This window comes from Echeneis naucrates, chromosome 12, assembly GCF_900963305.1.
Source record: "Echeneis naucrates chromosome 12, fEcheNa1.1, whole genome shotgun sequence".
Taxonomy (NCBI): Eukaryota; Metazoa; Chordata; class Actinopteri; order Carangiformes; family Echeneidae; genus Echeneis; species Echeneis naucrates.
This window is the reverse complement of record NC_042522.1, coordinates 1,423,272-1,441,153: the sequence shown is the minus strand read 5'-3', so window position 1 is coordinate 1,441,153 and position 17,882 is coordinate 1,423,272. Positions and strand designations below refer to the sequence as shown.

Genomic DNA, 17,882 nt, shown 5'->3' with positions numbered 1-17,882 from the left:
TCACTGAGCTTCCGGTTAATCCTATTCCAGGGCTATCTTTTGCCACCAGGCTTCATGTTCTGCCTGCAGGGCTTCATGTTTTGAACGCAGACCGTCATATGTTGACCGCAGGCTGTCATGTTCTGACCTCAGTGCATCATATTTTGACCACAGGGTCTCATGCTCTGGCTGGACTGTGCAATATTTTGACCGAAGGGTCTAAAGTTTTTCCCCTACTGTTTCCAACTCTGTGGTCCGGCATGATTGCTCGTGCTCTGATGATTTGAAGTAAGTTTGAGACCTGGACAATCGCTCTACGTGCTCTTCCATTTCCAACTGTACTTTGAGGTGACACAAGAGAGTCAGCTGGCCTGGATCCTGAGGGGTGGTTTAGGTCTCCCCAGTTGGCTAACGGATGTAGGTGAGAAACTCTGAGTGTGTTTGTGTGTGTGTGTGACAGTGAGACAATGAAACTAAACAAGATGGCTGCTGGGGCCACATGTCTTATGTAGTTTTTTGTTCAAGCCAGCTGAATAGTTCTGAGGTGCCAAAGTAAAAATGGGGGAGGGTTAATCCCGAAGAGTGAAGAGTTGCAAAGGAGGTCAGGGCCAACCTCTGAGTCGGGGAGCTAATCCAAGAGAGGTCTCATAGGATTCAAGCCAAGAGAGGATCCAGGAACCAAGAGAGAGGGGCCCAAGTCGGCACAAATTAAGCGAGAGCCTCAGAAGAAGACACAGAGAAACACACAGAGGTTTTTGTAGACCTGGGTCACATGTCATACAGTAACCAATAGCACCTGGACTTACAGTTGGTGGTATTCTGGTCACATAAAATCAAAAACAAAGTCAAATGTATTTATATGGTGCCAAATCCCAATTGCGGGAGGGCTGTGTTGAAAGGACCCTCCTATGTCTGTGGAACAGAGGAGCATTTTGTCTTGTCCCTTTCTTGAATTGACTCTGACCTAACACAGCTCTTCATGCAACAGATTGACAGTTCAGCAGGTCATCTGAGAAACATTGATTATGGAGGAGGAGAGTGATGTGTAGGTGAATGACAGAACAAGACTTTTTAATACTGTTTGTGTGTGCCCCCTGGTAGTTTTTATTAGTCTGAGTCCTCTCAGTGTTTTCACTTGGACATGTCTCATTTTGATGCCACTGTGTCATTGTTCTTTGGTGAATATTTTGATCTGGTCTAATTTGTGTGTCAGGGTCTTCTAATGGTGCTCATAGCTGCAGCAACCTGTTGTCATTCACTTTGCTTCCTTTGGTTTGTGATTCCAGTGCTGTGACCTCCAAACAGGACGGCTTTTTGGGCCTCCACCTCACCGACAAGTGTCTCCACTTCCGCCTCAGAAAAATTTCTTTTTTTTTTTTTACCTTTTCTTCCTGCATCTGTCATCATTTCCAACAAGACATAACACTTGTATCTGAGTCTTATTTTATATGCAGGAGGTGCTTCGCATTGACCATTTATGGTCAAAATGGGCATCTACAGGGCATGGAATGAAGCCGATACAGGTGCGCATACTTGTAGTCAGTCTGTGATTTATAAAGGAAAGTTTGCTTTAAGTGTGTGGATGCAGGATTTTGGAAATCTGAATATTCTCTGGCGTATGCAAATTTTGGCTTTTGGGCTTATGTACGATCCTACGCACAGCTTTATAAATGAGGCCCCAGATCTGTGTTTGAGCCATCCATTTATATCGTTTTAGTCTGACTGTAACAAGGATTTTCTGTTGCCATGGTTCAAGCTGCACTTTCACTCAGGCTCCCATAATAAGCTCCTCCCACACAGATCAGACTGATGTTTATTGGGATAAGTATGTCTGCTTGCATGCCTCATGTAAACGTATGCATATGTGTATGTGTTGCTTTGTCCGTACTCTGTAGTCTTTCTACCAGAGATAACACCCTCCTGTACACACAGAAAAGCACACAAACACACAAACACTCACACACACACTCACACACACTCACACACACACACACACACACACACACACACACACACACAATAGAGGTAGATGAAAGAAAGATCATAGGATCATTAAAGTATACAGGTTCCGCCTCTGGGGAACAGGAAGTAAACCAGGGCTTGCATTTACCCATTAGTTCCTGGTAGCCAAAATGTTTTTGGGACCCTCTATGGACCTTCTCTGTCAGTGTCTCGGTGAGTCATGATAGAGTAAGAGAGATAACACCAGCACCCTGAAGCTGGAGTGCTGGAGTGGCTAGTTGCCTAAGGGAGTAGTAGTTTTCTACCTGAACAGACAAAGCCCTCTGCATGCTGGATGTTTGCATTGGGGCTCAGTGTCTTATACAAAGGTTGCATGGCTTAGACCTCGGCAGCGGTAAATGTCTGTCATTAATGATTATTTACCAATAGCAGCAGTCAGAGACAAAAACCCCACATAAACCTCCTGTGTGTGCTTGTATGCATACATGTTCTCCTCTCTTTGAGGCCTGATCTGGTAGAAACACTGAACTTTTTTTGACTCATGCATTCTTGTGTAGTTTTTATGGCGAGCGTGGCCTGGCCCCCATGAGTTTGAAAGGAGAAACTGCTCACGTTCTGTATTGATACAACTTGCAATTTTAATTGTGCTGCTGTTCTTCACACATCATTGCTTTGATGTATGAACACACACACATATACACACGCAAACACACATACTTCCTGTTGTCTGTAAAAACCTCAACTAAGAATTAACCCTTTAGATCAACTAGCACACATATACGAACGCAAGTTTGCAGTCCATTATCACTCTGTTTTGGAAGGTGAAATAGAGCATGAAGGAGGAATGGAACAAGGAAAGAAATGAAGGAAGTAAAGAACAGGGAAAGAAGGAATATAAGAGGAAGGGAAAAGAAGGGGTGAAGAAGCGACAAAACAAGGGAGGAAATTTGAAAGCAAAGAAAAATGTTGTGAACTCTCTTTGTCTTCCAGGGAGGAAAACCAGATCTTAACACAGCTCTGCCAATCAGACAGACAGCGTCCATCTTCAAACAACCTGTTACTAAAGTTACAAGCCATCCCGGCAACAAAGTGAAGACAGACCTGCAGAGAGCAACGGAGCAGCCCAGACAGGTGAGAGGCACATGCATAAACAGACACACACACACACACAAAACCACAAACATTATGGGTGTTGCCATGGTAATTCCTTAGTATAAACTCAGGCTGTTACACAGCAAATGGTGACTTGGAAAAAAATCAGCTGACTGTCATGGTGACTATAACCACTAGAGGATGCTGAGGCATCATGGGAAGAGCTTGACACAGACACAGGATCTGAGCTTCAAATTTCCCAGTTTACATATTTACAGTCCACTATTATATTTGACTCTAACAAACCTACAACGCATTGCCTCATAATATGCAAAAAATGTGTCTCTTCAGTTATTGATGAAGTAAAACATTAATACAGTTTGAATGCTCATTTTAGTATGTGTGATTCAGGGAGTAAGTGAGTGAAAGACTGAAAGAGTGATTTTTTTTCCTTTTCATCACAATTCATTATTCCATAGTCTAATAATGTAGATTGTATTATTTTCCAGAAATACTGTCTCTGTCTGAATACAATACCAAATTAAAAAATGATTTATTTATCCCACATGCAATCTTGCTCTTGCAACAACAAAGAAACATTCATTCATTCATGCATCTATTTTTGACTGCTTATCCATTTCCGGGTCACATGGGGTGCTGGAGCCAATCCCAGCTCACATTGGGTGAGGGCAGGGTACAGCCTGGACAGGTCACCAGTCCATCACAGACATAGAAACTAATCTAATCTAATCTAGAATTTGTTTGTATCTGCTTAGTCTTGCACGACTTAAGGTTTATTCGGGGTTAACTTTAGTAATTAGGGTACCCCAGGGTATGTCCTTTATTAATCTACTAACTATAAAAACAGTGACAGTAAAAAGTGAATTCTGCAACATGTTACTTAATAGAGTATGACAATGTGTTTTTAAATTCAGTGTCTCCTCTTTGTTTTGCAATTTTATGTATCTGTATCTACTTTCTTTATCTACTCTCAATCTAAAAAAAAGTGTACACAGAAGAATGTGTGACTTCCATTATTTGTTAATGTGTGCGTATCTTATGTAAAATATTTTTACTTTATTTTTATTCTTTGGTGGTGTGTCATGAACACTTAGCAGTCATTATCTCTGTCCGTCAGCAGCTGTTCTGGGAGAAGAGGTTGAAAGGTCTTCGGTCCTCAGATGTCACAGAGGAAGTTCTGAGAGCCATGGACTTGCCCAAGGGACTGCAGAGTGAGTCCCCAGTACCAACTTAAATGTACACCGTTCCTCTAGTCATAACCTCTGACCTCCGACCTCTCTGTCAGCAGGTGTTGGTCCAGACTCCAGTGATGACACTCTTCTGTCAGCCATTGCCAGCGCTCTGCATATGAATTCTTCTCCGATCACAGGACAGACTTCCGTAGCTGCAGAGAAGAACCCAGCCATCTGGCTGAATACGTCCCAGCCGCTTTGCAAGGCTTTCACTGTTACAGACGACCACATCCGGTGAGAAACACAGGCCTCGGCTCATTTTCCCTTCAGTTGTTTTCCACTTAACAGTAAAATTTTCACTTCTGTATTCTTTGGGTAGTGCATTTTATGACAGTGCTCAACACATTAACTCAGAAAAAAAATGTGTCTTGGCATCTTACTTGAATGTTGAAGAGCAGCCGATCTGTGTGTGGGAGAGTTTACTGTTTATTTGAGGAGTCATATGAAATGTTAGATATTAAATAAATAAACCTTCCACATAAAAAAACCCAAAACATTAAGATGCACTGTTAGAGTGCATACCACGTGGGCTTTGTCCTAACTGCAGTTGCCAAGAAGGGAATCCAACATGTAGCCTTTTGCTGATTTCAGCACCCCTCCCACCTCTCTCTCTCTGTTTCTCCTGTCTCTCTCTCAGTCACTGTCACAATAAAGAAAATGCTTCTCCAAGATAAATAACTTAAGAAATCATTGCCAATCAGCACTGGAATTTGTCATGGGTCCCATGAAAAAACACGGCCAGAGTTTACTGAGCCAGCAGATTTTTCAACAGACCTCACGCTCCAGTTAGGTTGCTAACAAGTGAAAAGTTGTAGCTTCAACGTGTTTCCAAGTTCACCAGCAGCAATAAGCACGTTTCCATTGAAAACTGGTCATCAAGGGCAGTGGAGATAGTTCAGTTGTCAGTGCGCATGTTATCTAAGTTAGCTATGCTGCAGGTCATTCCCCTCTCTCTCATGTATACATATATCATGGTCATCCAGGGGAACTCATCTACTCTATTCTGCTTATCTGTCGGGGTCAATGGGGGGTGCTGGAGACAATCCCAGCTAAGATTCTGCATGAAAACTAGGTACACCCTGCACAGGTTTCCAGTCTATTACGGCATCGAGGAGATGAAGAAGCTATGGTTGAAATTTACTCAGGTTGATGTACTTGTTATAAGTTGTGTGTTATAGTGTTTAGTTAAAAAGTGATGAGATGTGTGAGCTGACTTGTCACAGAAACGCATAAAACATGTGGCATCCTCTCCCTCCAACCTTCTGATGAAACCCTGAAGGGAATAAAAGAGTGTCTGCCTCTCCAGCACGTGACAGATCGGAGCAGAGCAGATGACTGATGTGTGCTCACTAGGGAGAGTAATCAGCTGTGGGGAGAGAGGAGGATGAGAGGGTGAAGAGAGAAGAGACAGACAATGAGAGATAAAGAGTAATGAAGCATGAAGACAGAGGAGGAAGAGGATGAAGAAAAGTAGATACTACCACAGTCATGCAGGGTAGCTGAAAGAAAGGAAACAGCAGCAGTTGAATCAGTCTAAAAATAGACGTGCACTAGTGTCCAGTTCACAAGCTTTAAATGTCCTGTGTCACATTGGGTGTTAACATACAGGAACATTAGCATGTTAGCTACAGGTCACATTTACCTCTGTCAGTTCAGCTTTTATGGTGTAGACATGGCATTAAAATCTGTCTTAGGAATGTCCATCGGCCCTCTGTAATCAGATCTCACTTAAGCTCTAAATACATTCATCATTTCCAAACAATTTGTTTCCAACCGGCTGGAAGCAGTGGGGTATGTTTTAGGAAGAAATCACAATGCCCCTTGCTTGGTCTGTTCCCTGGCCAGTTTCAGGAACACCAAATCTTTCAAAAAGTTGTTAGACAGTATGTATTGTTTGCTTAAAGATTGTGTCAACATGTGGGACAGACTACCTCAGAATATGGTCTTATGGATCAGGTCTTTAACATTTGGGTATATTCACATATATATTGGCCACTTTTGTTTGTACAGCTCAGAATGCAGGCTATATAGGGCTTTAGGCTCTACTTTCAGTTCAGCCTCAACCTGAGTAGTCAGTTTCATCAGTTTTTTATGCTTATGTCATCTAAATATGCATCTAAATATTGCTTATAGTTTTTACATAAATTTTAGGGCTATTAAATGATTGAAATTTTTTATTTGAATAATCATAGGCTAGCGTCAGGAAGCAGGAAGCTATTGACGGGGAGACAGCAAGTGAAGCCTGCAGCAAAGGGATAAAATAGAATGTGATTGTCCATCCATCCATCTTCTACTGCTTTTCTGTTTCTGGGTTGCGGTGTGTGCTGGAGCTAATCCCAGCCAACGTTCCGGATGAGGGCAGGGTACACCCTGGACAGGTTGCCAGTCCATCACAGGGCCAACACACAGACAGACAACCACTCACACTCAGACCTATGGTAAATTTAGAGTCACCAATTAAAGCAAATATGATGTCTTTGGATGGCGGGAGGAAACTGGAGTACCTGGAGGAAACCCATGCAGGCACGGGGAGAACATGCAAACTCCACACAGAAAACCCACAACCGTCTGTGGCGACAACGCTAACCACTAAAAAACCTAACGCAATTAAATGAATTTAGACCTTTTAATTGACCGTGATTGAACACTGAAAGCCCTAATGCATATACATACACTTTTTTGTTTTGCGCAGTTTCAGCTTCTGAGTTAAATTACTAATATTCTTACACTCTTTAAGTTGAAGAGAGTCGTGAAAATTGCCCTGCAAGCAGTCCAAGTCTGTATTTCCCTCCATGGGTACTTCAGGCCCCACATTCAATTCTAATTTTGTCTGTCATTCATCATAATCAACTAAAATCACAGTACGACCATAGATCTGTCAAAATAACAATATAGTGGCTGTCCAGCCTCAAACTAGGCTTTGACCTAATTTGTTATCTTTCCTATTCGTAAGTTTCCTTGGATTCTTCAGAGGTTTTTCCGTTGTAGTAATAGTCATCTCCACAAACTATAGTTGCTTTTCTCTTCAGCCCAGGCAAATCAATCGTTTCTGGCTGACATAGAATGACTTACTGCCATTGGGCCAGCAATGGAACATTGGCAGACAAGACATTTAAAAGCCCAATATTCTTTGATTGGCAGAGGGATTCACCAGGAGCTGATGGAGGTAATCAGCATTGTATGAACTCACTTCATTTACATGAAACAGTCCCACACTCTTTACCCTTTCCAGAGATTATGTTGATAATCTGTCTCCACACAAGTCAAAGGGAAATGAAGTTTGTCATTTGATAATCCCCCCTTCTTTTTGTAATCTAGAGAACAACATTAGTCTAACAGCAGGGGGCACTGTGGGGGCACATTCAGACTGTGTGTGTGTGTGTGTCTGTTTCTGTTTCTGTGTCTGTCTGTTTGTCTGTGTCCAGTGCAAAACTGAGCAGAGAACAGCTGGCTGAAGCCATTACTGCAGAATCACTGGAATACATCACTGCATCCTTCTCTCCTCTCCTCTCCATACTTTAACCACCTGATTTCCCTTTTCTCCCCTTGTTTTCATTCACCCATTCTCTTGCATTCCTCATTCTCTCTCTCATGCTTTTTGTTGTCTACATTTTGTTCTTTCTTTCACCTGCTCTTACTTTATCTTCACTCCCAATTTTTTTCTCACTGTTTTCTTTCAATTTCTTTGTCATTGCGTCCTTTCCCTTCTGCTCCCTAAATATATGCCCCTTTCCTGCTTTACTCATTCCTTTCCCCATTAGATTTTTTTCCTTGTCTTCCATGCTTTCCTTCCTCTGTTTTTCCTTTCTTGAATATTACCTTCTTTCTTCCCTTCATTCTCCCTTTCCCTCCCATATCTCCTCCCTCCCTCCAGCCTACCTCCTCCTTTTCTTATCTCTCCCCTCCATTAATTTCCAATTCTCTTCCTTCCTCCTCCAGCTGAATGTGCTTGTCATCTTAAATCGCTCTTACTCCTCTCCCTCCTCCACCTTTTCATCTTCTCTCCCTCTCTTCGTCTACTGCTACAGACTCCTCACCACCACCTCCCCCACCACACAGCCCTTGGCAAAAGGCAGCAGACATCTTTTCTTGGTCTGTGAGCAAGCAGAAGCAAACGCGTCTGCTTTGAAAAGCCGGTGTCTCCTCTGTGAGGAGGAGTCTGCGCTCACCTGCTAACATGCTAGACTGTATCTGAGGTTAACCTGCTTATTTATCCTTTTTCATTGTGATCAATTAGAGGTGGTGCCTGAGGATGCTGATGTTGGGCTGACCAACAGCCAAAGCACATGAAGTTTCTCCCACCATATGTGCAAGTGAGGATTCAATCTCTTTTACCCCTGATCAAAAAACCTGCTTCGACATTAAGCTTTTGTCGTAAAAGGAAAAAACCCGCAATCAGCATTCAGACCAGGATTGAAGTATTTATTGGCTCCAGCTCCAGCCAGCGTTGATGTGAATAGAACACCTGGGTGAAAACATTAATTTTTAATTTTCTGTCCTGTGGGTATTATACTTCTGTTATACTGGTGTTTATGTATGAATTCCATACAGCATAATTTCTATGAACTTCATTCAGCATCATATGCCTACACCTGTTTTGAATATACCCTCCTCCTGCTCTCATTCTCTCCCTACTCTACCCAACTTTCCCTTCCTCCTTGCCGCTCTCTCTCTCTCTCCCTCTCTCAAACCAACCAGTTGAGGCGGATGGCCATCCCCTCTGAGCCTGGTTCTGCCCGAAGTTTCTGCCTCTTAAAGGAAGTTTTTGCTTGCCACTTTCACCAAATGCTTGCTTGCTCATCAGGGGATCTGTTGGGTCTCTTTAAATCCTTTTATAAAGAGTTCGGTCTAGACCTGCTCTATATGTAAAGTGCCTTGATGTAACTTTGTTATGATTTGGTGCTATATAAATAAATCTGTTTTGATTTGTTATTTGCAGATGTCCCTTTACCCACCATCAATTACACACGTGCTCCTCCAAATTGACTAGAAAATAGTAAACTAAAAAAACTACAATCTGTGGTGTCTGCAGCTGTCAATACAAGCATCAACATGGAACTATATTTGAAGCAGAAGTGTTGAGTATGCCTTTACTATCACCTGATCGTCAATTGTTGCTACAACAGTTCTCACTCCTCTGTTTCTTGTCCAATCCCGGCCAATGTTCCAAACGATGGCAGGGCACACCATGGACAGGTTGCCAGTCTATCACACGGCCAACACATACAGACAGACAGAGACGAACAACCACTCACACTCAATACTAAGGGCAATTTAGAATCATCAGTCAAACTAGACATGCATGTGTTTGGACAGTGGGAGGAATGTGGAGCGCCTGGAGAAGGCCACCATGGGCATGGAGAGTGCATGCAGGGTTCTCACAGGAGGGGCCCATGACCTTCTTAGTGTGAGGCAACAGCGCTAACCACTATGCTGCTGTGCTGCCCTCTTTAGAATCAATATTTCTCATTGTTGGGACCAAACTAAGATAGAACGGCTCATACCAAGTGCACTTGGTCCAATCCGGTCCACATTCTGTTGGTCTTATTGTGTATCTTGTGACCTTATTTCTGCTTTCAGACTTAAAAGCCACCACATCCTCTCCCCAAGTACCATCTGTGGGACAAACTTTAAATGCTGGCTGTATCATTTGAGATAAATATGTCAAATTGATTCAGATTAATGGAGGAAGTTATTGCTGAGGATTAATCCTTTAACACCTGAATTTATATACAAGTATGCTAAAAATTAATATGTTTTTGCTTTCAAGGAGATGCTAAATTAAGTGGAGATTGCTAATTTGACTATAGCACATGAAATTGATAGAAATTTGGGTGTGTTGCAAATTTGTAACAATAGGCCATGATGGTAAATAGTAATGAAAAAGTAGTAAAACAGATTTTAGGAGGAGATGGAGATAGTTTCAGTGATGCCACAAAATCATTTACAGTGTCCTGAATATATAGCACCAACTATTATAACTATTTTATAGTCTAATTTTAAACAGAACTCAAACTTAAACTCATTTCAAACTTAAAATGAATGAATCATAACATTTGACAGGAAACAAAACAGGTACGTATTGAATATGAACAAACCGGCATTGGGGGAATACAAACGCTATCTCGGCTGTTTCTGTAATGTAACGCAATGTAACGCAAATTTTTGCGACAGTCGGAGTTAGGGGGTTAAAGGGCTCCACTATTGATCAGTAAGACTTAGGTGCAGGTTTGGTCTGTTAAGTTTGACTGAATAGGACATAGAATAAGGCTTCCTCTCCCACATTTGTGTGTGTGTGCAGGGAGCAGGAGGTGAAAGTGTTCCAGGCCAGGAGGAGTCTGGAGGAGGCACTGATGGCTGATGGTTTGGCGCGGGCCGCCGAAAACACCCGTGAGCTGTTGGAGTGGAAGATGACCTGAAGACAGAACGTGAGGCAGGGGACTCTTTTTTTTTTTTTTAATCAATGTTCATGGGTTCTACTGCAGCATGTTCTTGTCAAGGTGTCTGCTGTACAAAGCAAACAGCTGTTCCATAAGAATTTTACATTTCCTTTTACAGGTTGAATAACATGACTTCTCATCTATCTGCAGTCTGAGGAAACAAGTGGCAAACATGTTATAGGGCCCCTCTCCTTTGTGCAGATAAGGTGCCAATAGGACCACAGAAATGATCACTGACATTAGCCAGTTGTCATGGTAACATAACCGCTTTTAGGCAGGTGAGATGAGGTGCACATCATCACAAACACAATAAGACATAAAAAGATGAAAGCTCTGTCAGAGTAAAAGGGAATAATAAAAGCCAGTATGAAGTGATGGAATGGTTTAACAAGTGTGCATGCGTCTTCCGGCACACTTCCTGTTCTCACACAATCACTGCCTGCTATTAGAGTTTGTTTCTCACACATGTAATCCAGAAATACATGGGCAGAGTGAATTTACAGCTTCACTAATTTTTCGGAGTGCAGAGTAGCTCAGTTCCAGACCTCAGTCCTTCTCAGCTCAGCCTTTTCCTAATATGGTTTCTTCTGGTTTAAAAAAAACCTCACTGATGATCAAATTCCAACCTGGAGGCCACAAAACAGCAATTCACAAACCATTGTGTGGGTCAGCTTGGGTCCAATTTATCTAAATCTTACCAAACATCTTTTACTGAAGTACTGTAAGTGATAAACACAGAAAAAAATTGGGAAAGAACTGATTCCCTAGTTTAAAGACAACAAAACTGCTCAAACCATCACAGAGATATGAGGCTCTAAAAGTAATGTTTGATATCTGGAAGTGTTTGTGCTTATGTGGGATTACTACGGCTAAAATGGAATCAGGAAACCACTGACTTAGTGATGACTTGTACTAAACTAATAAACATTCCTGTCGAACTGCTAAACTACAAAACCGCCAAGTAGTTAAATGAAGCACTGAAGTATAAAGCTAAGTATTCACTAAACTGCTCAACAGCTCTATTGTTAAACTACTTTACTACTGAACTAGTTAGCTACTTTACTAGTGACCTGAACCAGTCTTTCTGTGTCTGCTCTTGATAGGGCTGTACATACAGAAACTTACTATGGTACTGAACTATAAATCACTGAAGAATGGCTGATGTGGAATGATTGACTAAATATCTGTGCTGCAGTTCCAGTGTCTTGAACAATGCAGAGACAGAACCAATGTGCTCTGACAGAATCCTCGTCTGTTTATCTGTCTGTGTGTTTGTGTGCGTGTGTGTTGCATGTAGGTGTATGTGTATGTGACTTCTTGTGAATGCTGATGGGATTCTATGCATCTGATTGAAAGTCAGCCATGGAGCAGACTAACAGACTGTGTGCATGTCTGTGTGTGATTGATGGGTTGTGGGCATGTTGTGTGTACTAATCAGATCTGGGTATAGGCACGTGTTGTATTACACTTTGTTTGGTTATTGGTTGTATTTCACTCTGCAGAGCCCATAAAGAAAACCAGATTAAATCATTCACTTCATTCACAATCATTTACTTTCACAAATTCACACATCCATCCATCATCCTTCTATTTCTTCACTGTTTATCCAGGGTAGCACAGTACACCAGACAGCTTTCACTATGAACATTTTGTTGCAGAGTTTGAGATCTGAAGGATTTTTCCCCCTCAGAGAAAGTGAAATCTCTTCTGATTACTGCATCCTGTATCAGTGTAACATATGTCAGAGTCCGGTTCAGTTCAACTCTTGATGTAAGATAATCAAAGAGCAGAGTGCAGTTTGTCCTGGTGTGGGTCAGTGGTGCTAGGGGAAAGATTGGGGATGATTATATAAAACTGGTGCATACACTGGAGCAGGAACGCATCCATGTACTGTATCTATTATCAATACTGCTTATCCATGTGGTGGGGGACTGCACCTAATCCGTGGTAACATTGGGTGGACTGCAGGAAAACATACAAGCAGACAAGATCGCATTCAAAACTACGGGTAATATAGAGCAACCAATGAATCTGTTGAACATGCTGAACTTGTTTGCTGTGTGAGGAAGCTGGAGTTCCCAGAGGCCCTATGTTGCCCGATCAGACCATAAACTGTCTGCAAAATTGGATGTAGATTCTGGGTCAGTAAAAGTGAAGCAAATCCTAAAGAGCCTTAAACCTTCATTTAACCTAATGAGTATCAGGTGGTGACTCCACTAGTTGCAAAAAGAAGTCAGAAAATGAGTGAGACAGTAAATCTTGAATGTAACAATCTAACGCTTATCCTTAAGGGTCATTTGGGGTGCTGGAGCCAATCCCAGCCAATGTTACAGGTGAGGGGGGGCTACACCCAGGAGAGCTCTCCAATCCATTACAGGGCCAACACATAGAGACGTACAGACATGGTGAAACCCACTTGCAGCACACGCTGTCATACAGAGACAAGAAATCCTTCACAGTCACACTCACGTAAACTCCATACAGAGGGGACCTAGGCCAGACAATCGAACCCACAAACATCATCCTAAAAACCAAGAGAAATAGGCATAAACAAAATGAAGCAGAGCAAAAAATGTATACGTTAACGTTCTCTACTTAGATGTTACCCAACATTCTCAGTGAGGTTCTTAAGTAGTGTACACATGAATGAGATCATGTCCGGTTTATTGTGTTGGCAGGTGACTATCTGTCAAAGAGCTGTAGGGTTATGTACTGTCTGGTGAGGGGACACAGTCTGTTGGCATGTCTCATGGCCTGTGAGTAGTGAAGTCTATCTGAAAAGGTCTCTAGTTCTCACTTGATTTATTAGCTCTGTAAACGTTTTCCTAATAAATTCATAGTCTTAGTCTCTAGTGTTAAGTCTTCAGGTCTAAAATAGACTTATACACTGTAGCACACTTGGAAACCCATCTAACAGTCAGGACAGAGTACAGAGCAGGTCAGATCCAGTCCTCAGTCCTCCTCAACTCAAATTTCTGCTTTCAAAAAATCAAGATAGCTGCTGGCCAAATTACAAACTGAAGGCTGCAAAGAAGCAGTTTACAAACCAATGAGTGATGTCATGATGGGTTGACACTTAGTTGAAGTTTGTACTTGGCACTTTATTTTACAGATTTACAAAGGTTGATTTATACCTAAAAATGTTGGATTTATTTGTCAGCGTCCCTGAGCAATAATCTTAAGAGCCCTCATTTAAGTTTATCTGTGATATTGTACCCACTGAAACTACAGTTGTGTGTGTGTGTGTGTGTGTGTGTCCGCTCTCTGATGATTCCTCTAAAAGCTGACCGACAAGGAGGGTTTTAAGCACATTTGTTTTCTGCGAAGAGAAAATTGTCCATTAATGCAGATTTATGCAGATTGGCTGGATGGAAGTCGTTTGGGTGAAAAGAGCTGCTGAGAGTTGAGTAGTGATTACTAATGGGTTTTTATAGCTGGACCAGAGAGAGGACAGTGGCCAGAATGTGTGTGTCTGTGCTGTTGAAACAACCAGAAAGCCCACTGCTCAGTTTGTTTCCTGCTCTGTGAGCTAAAAATGCTTTCTGTCTGTTTTCAGCAGCAGTAACATTAAAACCCTTTACTAAGGTCCAAGTCTTCATCACATTATAAAGTATAAAGTACTTCATCAGGGTACTTTATTTATATTTTGCTATCTGATTTTCTGTTTCAGCCTTACTGACTCTATGGTTAGAGACTTGTGCATCACTCCCCTTTTGTTCCTAAAAACTTAATATGAAATATCAAGTTACTACCATCATAGCCATGTGTGGTATTACTTTGTCTCTGGTTTTACAAGACGGGACAGGACTGAGCTAACTAGTGCTAATTTCAGTAGATATCTCTGAAATCAAATAGATGGAGGTCTTGGACATGACCATCATGATCAGCACTGCATCTCTTGTGCACAGTTGATTATAATTGTTTAAATTACATTTCTGGCAAAATCAGCCATGATTTTATACATTCACCTTTAGAATTAAATGTGTTATTGCTGAGAGACCACATAGAGAATGACTAATGATTTATCTTTCAGGTAAAACCCAATGAGGCACAGTGAGTACTATCATTGGACAGCAAGAAGGTTATGAATGCAAATCTTGAGCCTGGACTCTGAATGTTTGTTTGAATGGTGATAGAATTCTGGCCTATCCAGTCTGTGTATCTGTGTACAAGATAATTGATGGATGGAAAATCCTAATCTGGTCTTTATCAGTCAGGTAAATACTGTCAAGTAAGAAGTAGTTACAACATTTGCTAAGATGACAATATTATAAATTAATAATTATTAAGTCCAATAAAAGTAATTGCAAGTACCTGCAAAGATGTACTTGGTTTTGATACTATGTTGCCTGATTATACTGGCAGACAACAGCCCAGTCAGGGCCTCAGACCTTTCCTGTTTTTATAATATAACAGCCCAGCAGTTACCAGAAAGTGAATCAGAAATCTTTTATTAATAACCTGCGGTTAGTTTGTAAATGGTTAATGCACATGTATGTAAGTGAATAATGTGTAGTTACACTGTATGATGTATGAGATACACACCTCATCAGTGCGTCGGTCTACAGTCTCTTACAGTAAAACAGCAACATTCAGTCAAACTCTTCTGCTCTGTAGTTTTAAAATCCTTATTTCTAAATAAACTAATCTTAATTGTGTGTATTTATGGTGAAATAAGCACCTTTCTTTGCCTTCCTTTTTGTATCTGGTCTTTAAGGTGAAAGTCACACACATGAAAAACTACACAATAAGACATTGATGGAAACACAAGACAGAGCAGTCGAGAGTTCTTTGGACAAAGTTAGCAATAATTCAGAGAGGGTTTCTGTGTTTACTGTGACGCTCCCTGTCTGTGATTCATGGTCATTTATTTTAAGTTAGATTGTCTTTTAAATAAATCATGAAGGTAATTGTAACTCAACACTAATCGGTTATTTTTAACACTGAACAGAGTGTGAAAATCTGCCTGTTGACTTTATTCAAGAGGTGAGGAACTCTGTTGTAATTCTAATTTACAGTATTTTTAATGAATTGTTTTTGTTTCTTTCCCCTCATGTTAACCAGATGGCCATGTAAATGGATTCTCTCACCTTTTGCAGAAAACAACAATGATTGATTGATCGAACAGGACAATTGCAGGACAATTCCACAGGCCAAACAGATGGAATTAGAAATCAAGATATGCCTCAAACACTTTCCTGCTTCAAATTAGCACACACATACACGCACACACACAAACACACACAGGATTGTACTGAATTATAATATGCAAATCTATCTAACCAAGAATTCTTGTACACTAATCTTTTGGGAAAAACCAATAGGTTTTCTTCTATTGAATTTAATAACAATTCCAATTCTAAGTACAAAAGCAAAAGGAAAAATGGTCCATGAAAACCCGACACCATTCCTACACAACACTGATATCGATCCACCAAGAGGAGGATTTCACTAAACATTTGAGTGTTCTTTTAAACATATGGAATCTGCTTTGTTTCCATCTGCTTGAGACTGAAGCTTCACACCGCTGGCTGAGAAAGCATCTTGTCAACTTGGTTGTTTCTTGTAATTTCCAGAGGAGCTGATTCAGACTCCTGCAGCATTTTTCAGCTGCTGTTAATTAGTGAACGCAGAGACAGAATGTGTGTGCACTCTTATGAATGTGTGTTCTGTCAGTCATTTGAATTGCCTCGATTAAGAAGCAGATTATCAGGATTTTCTAATTATTAGGGAGTAATTAAAAACTGAGCCAATGATTATCATATTGAAACACTAAAATTCTAAAACACTGAAGAAAAAAACATCTAGATATCGAACTATCTTGACAGTAAAACACAAAAATGTAGAAAGTCTTTTTGGATTTAACACCTGCGTTTTCCAATTGCAAGGCCAAGGGATAATACAAGGAGGCAATTAAAATAACAATTCAATATTTATTGGCTTCAGTTCAAATGGAGTGATGGAAAGGGATCCATAAATAATGGTCTCTTATATGTAATGGGTATTTACATATAAGAAAGAAAGACGGATTCAAATGGCATGGTGAAGGATAGTGAAAAGACTGGTTTGAAACAATTGTGTATTCAAAATGGTATATATATATATATATATATATATATATATGTATATATATGTATATATATATGGCAAAAAGAATACCAATTGTAGGAGGGGGAATGTAAAGTGGAATTCAAATTGGAAAGAAGCAAAGGAGATCAAAATTAATCAAATAAGGATTCAAAAAGTGTTTAAAAAAGTATAGGGATGTTTAAAATGCCTTATCCAGGGATTGAATTTAGTTCTAAAGAAGGATTCAAATGGGAAATATTCCAAACTGATAGAAGGGATTCCAAATTGTATACACAATGTATACAACCGATTGAAAAGGATTTGGAATAGAAAAGAAAATTTCAAAACAACACAATGCTATCTAAGATGAAGGGTTCAAAATGCATTCAAATGATGTAAGAAAGGCTACAAAACTACAAAACAGTACAATTTAGTATATGAGATGAACATAGTTAGGGCATATTTTCTCAGTCAGGAGAAAAAAAGGATGACTTGTTTCTCTTTCAGATATATATATATATATATATATATATATATATATATATATATATATATATATATATATCAGGGTAGCAGTCCTAATTGTGCGCCTGTTTTCCTTGTTAATGCAGCAGGAGGGAGGAGGGTTAGAAGGGTTAATGGAGAAGCTAATAATTAGCATGGCAGATCTTCACATTAATTAGACATTTTGTGTCCAGAGACTGATGTTTATTGTTCCTCAGGAGGTGGAGGAACATTATAGAGAGGGATTGTGCTGTAGAGGGTTTTTATTAAGTGGCTTTCATTATTACCAGTTTAAGGAGTCCATTAAAGGTCAGTGGTGGAAGGAGGCAGATTATATTCACATCTTATTTCTTAGCAGATGATGTTAAAATGGGCCTGAATCATTATTAACATACATATTTTATAAGTGTGACAGTCTGACTGGACATACTACATTCTACTACATTCATACTACTTGCCCCTCTGTGGTTTCATCTACCCAAATCATTTGACAGAATTCCATAATGTTGGACCAAGTTTAACGCGTACTTGAGAAATTCAATTTAAGAGAAAACAAATGATAAGACTAAGGGACGCTGGTTGA

The 17,882-nt window shown here is 40.4% G+C and overlaps 1 protein-coding gene across 3 annotated transcripts in view; it reads left to right on the top strand.

Moving 5' to 3' along the window:
- mbd2 (methyl-CpG binding domain protein 2) overlaps positions 1-17,882 on the top strand; it is a 30,362-nt gene that overhangs the window by 7,758 nt on the left and 4,722 nt on the right. Inside the window, exons 3-6 of one of the 3 annotated variants that reach the window (XM_029515121.1) lie at positions 2,932-3,072; positions 4,175-4,265; positions 4,343-4,520; positions 10,588-10,719. In XM_029515121.1, the coding sequence (XP_029370981.1) occupies positions 2,932-3,072; positions 4,175-4,265; positions 4,343-4,520; positions 10,588-10,705 (528 nt within the window). In that variant the 3' untranslated portion in view covers positions 10,706-10,719. Of the gene's footprint in view, positions 1-2,931; positions 3,073-4,171; positions 4,266-4,342; positions 4,521-10,587; positions 10,720-17,882 lie in introns of all 3 variants that reach the window. The other 2 variants (XM_029515120.1, XM_029515119.1) reach the window with 2 other exon arrangements.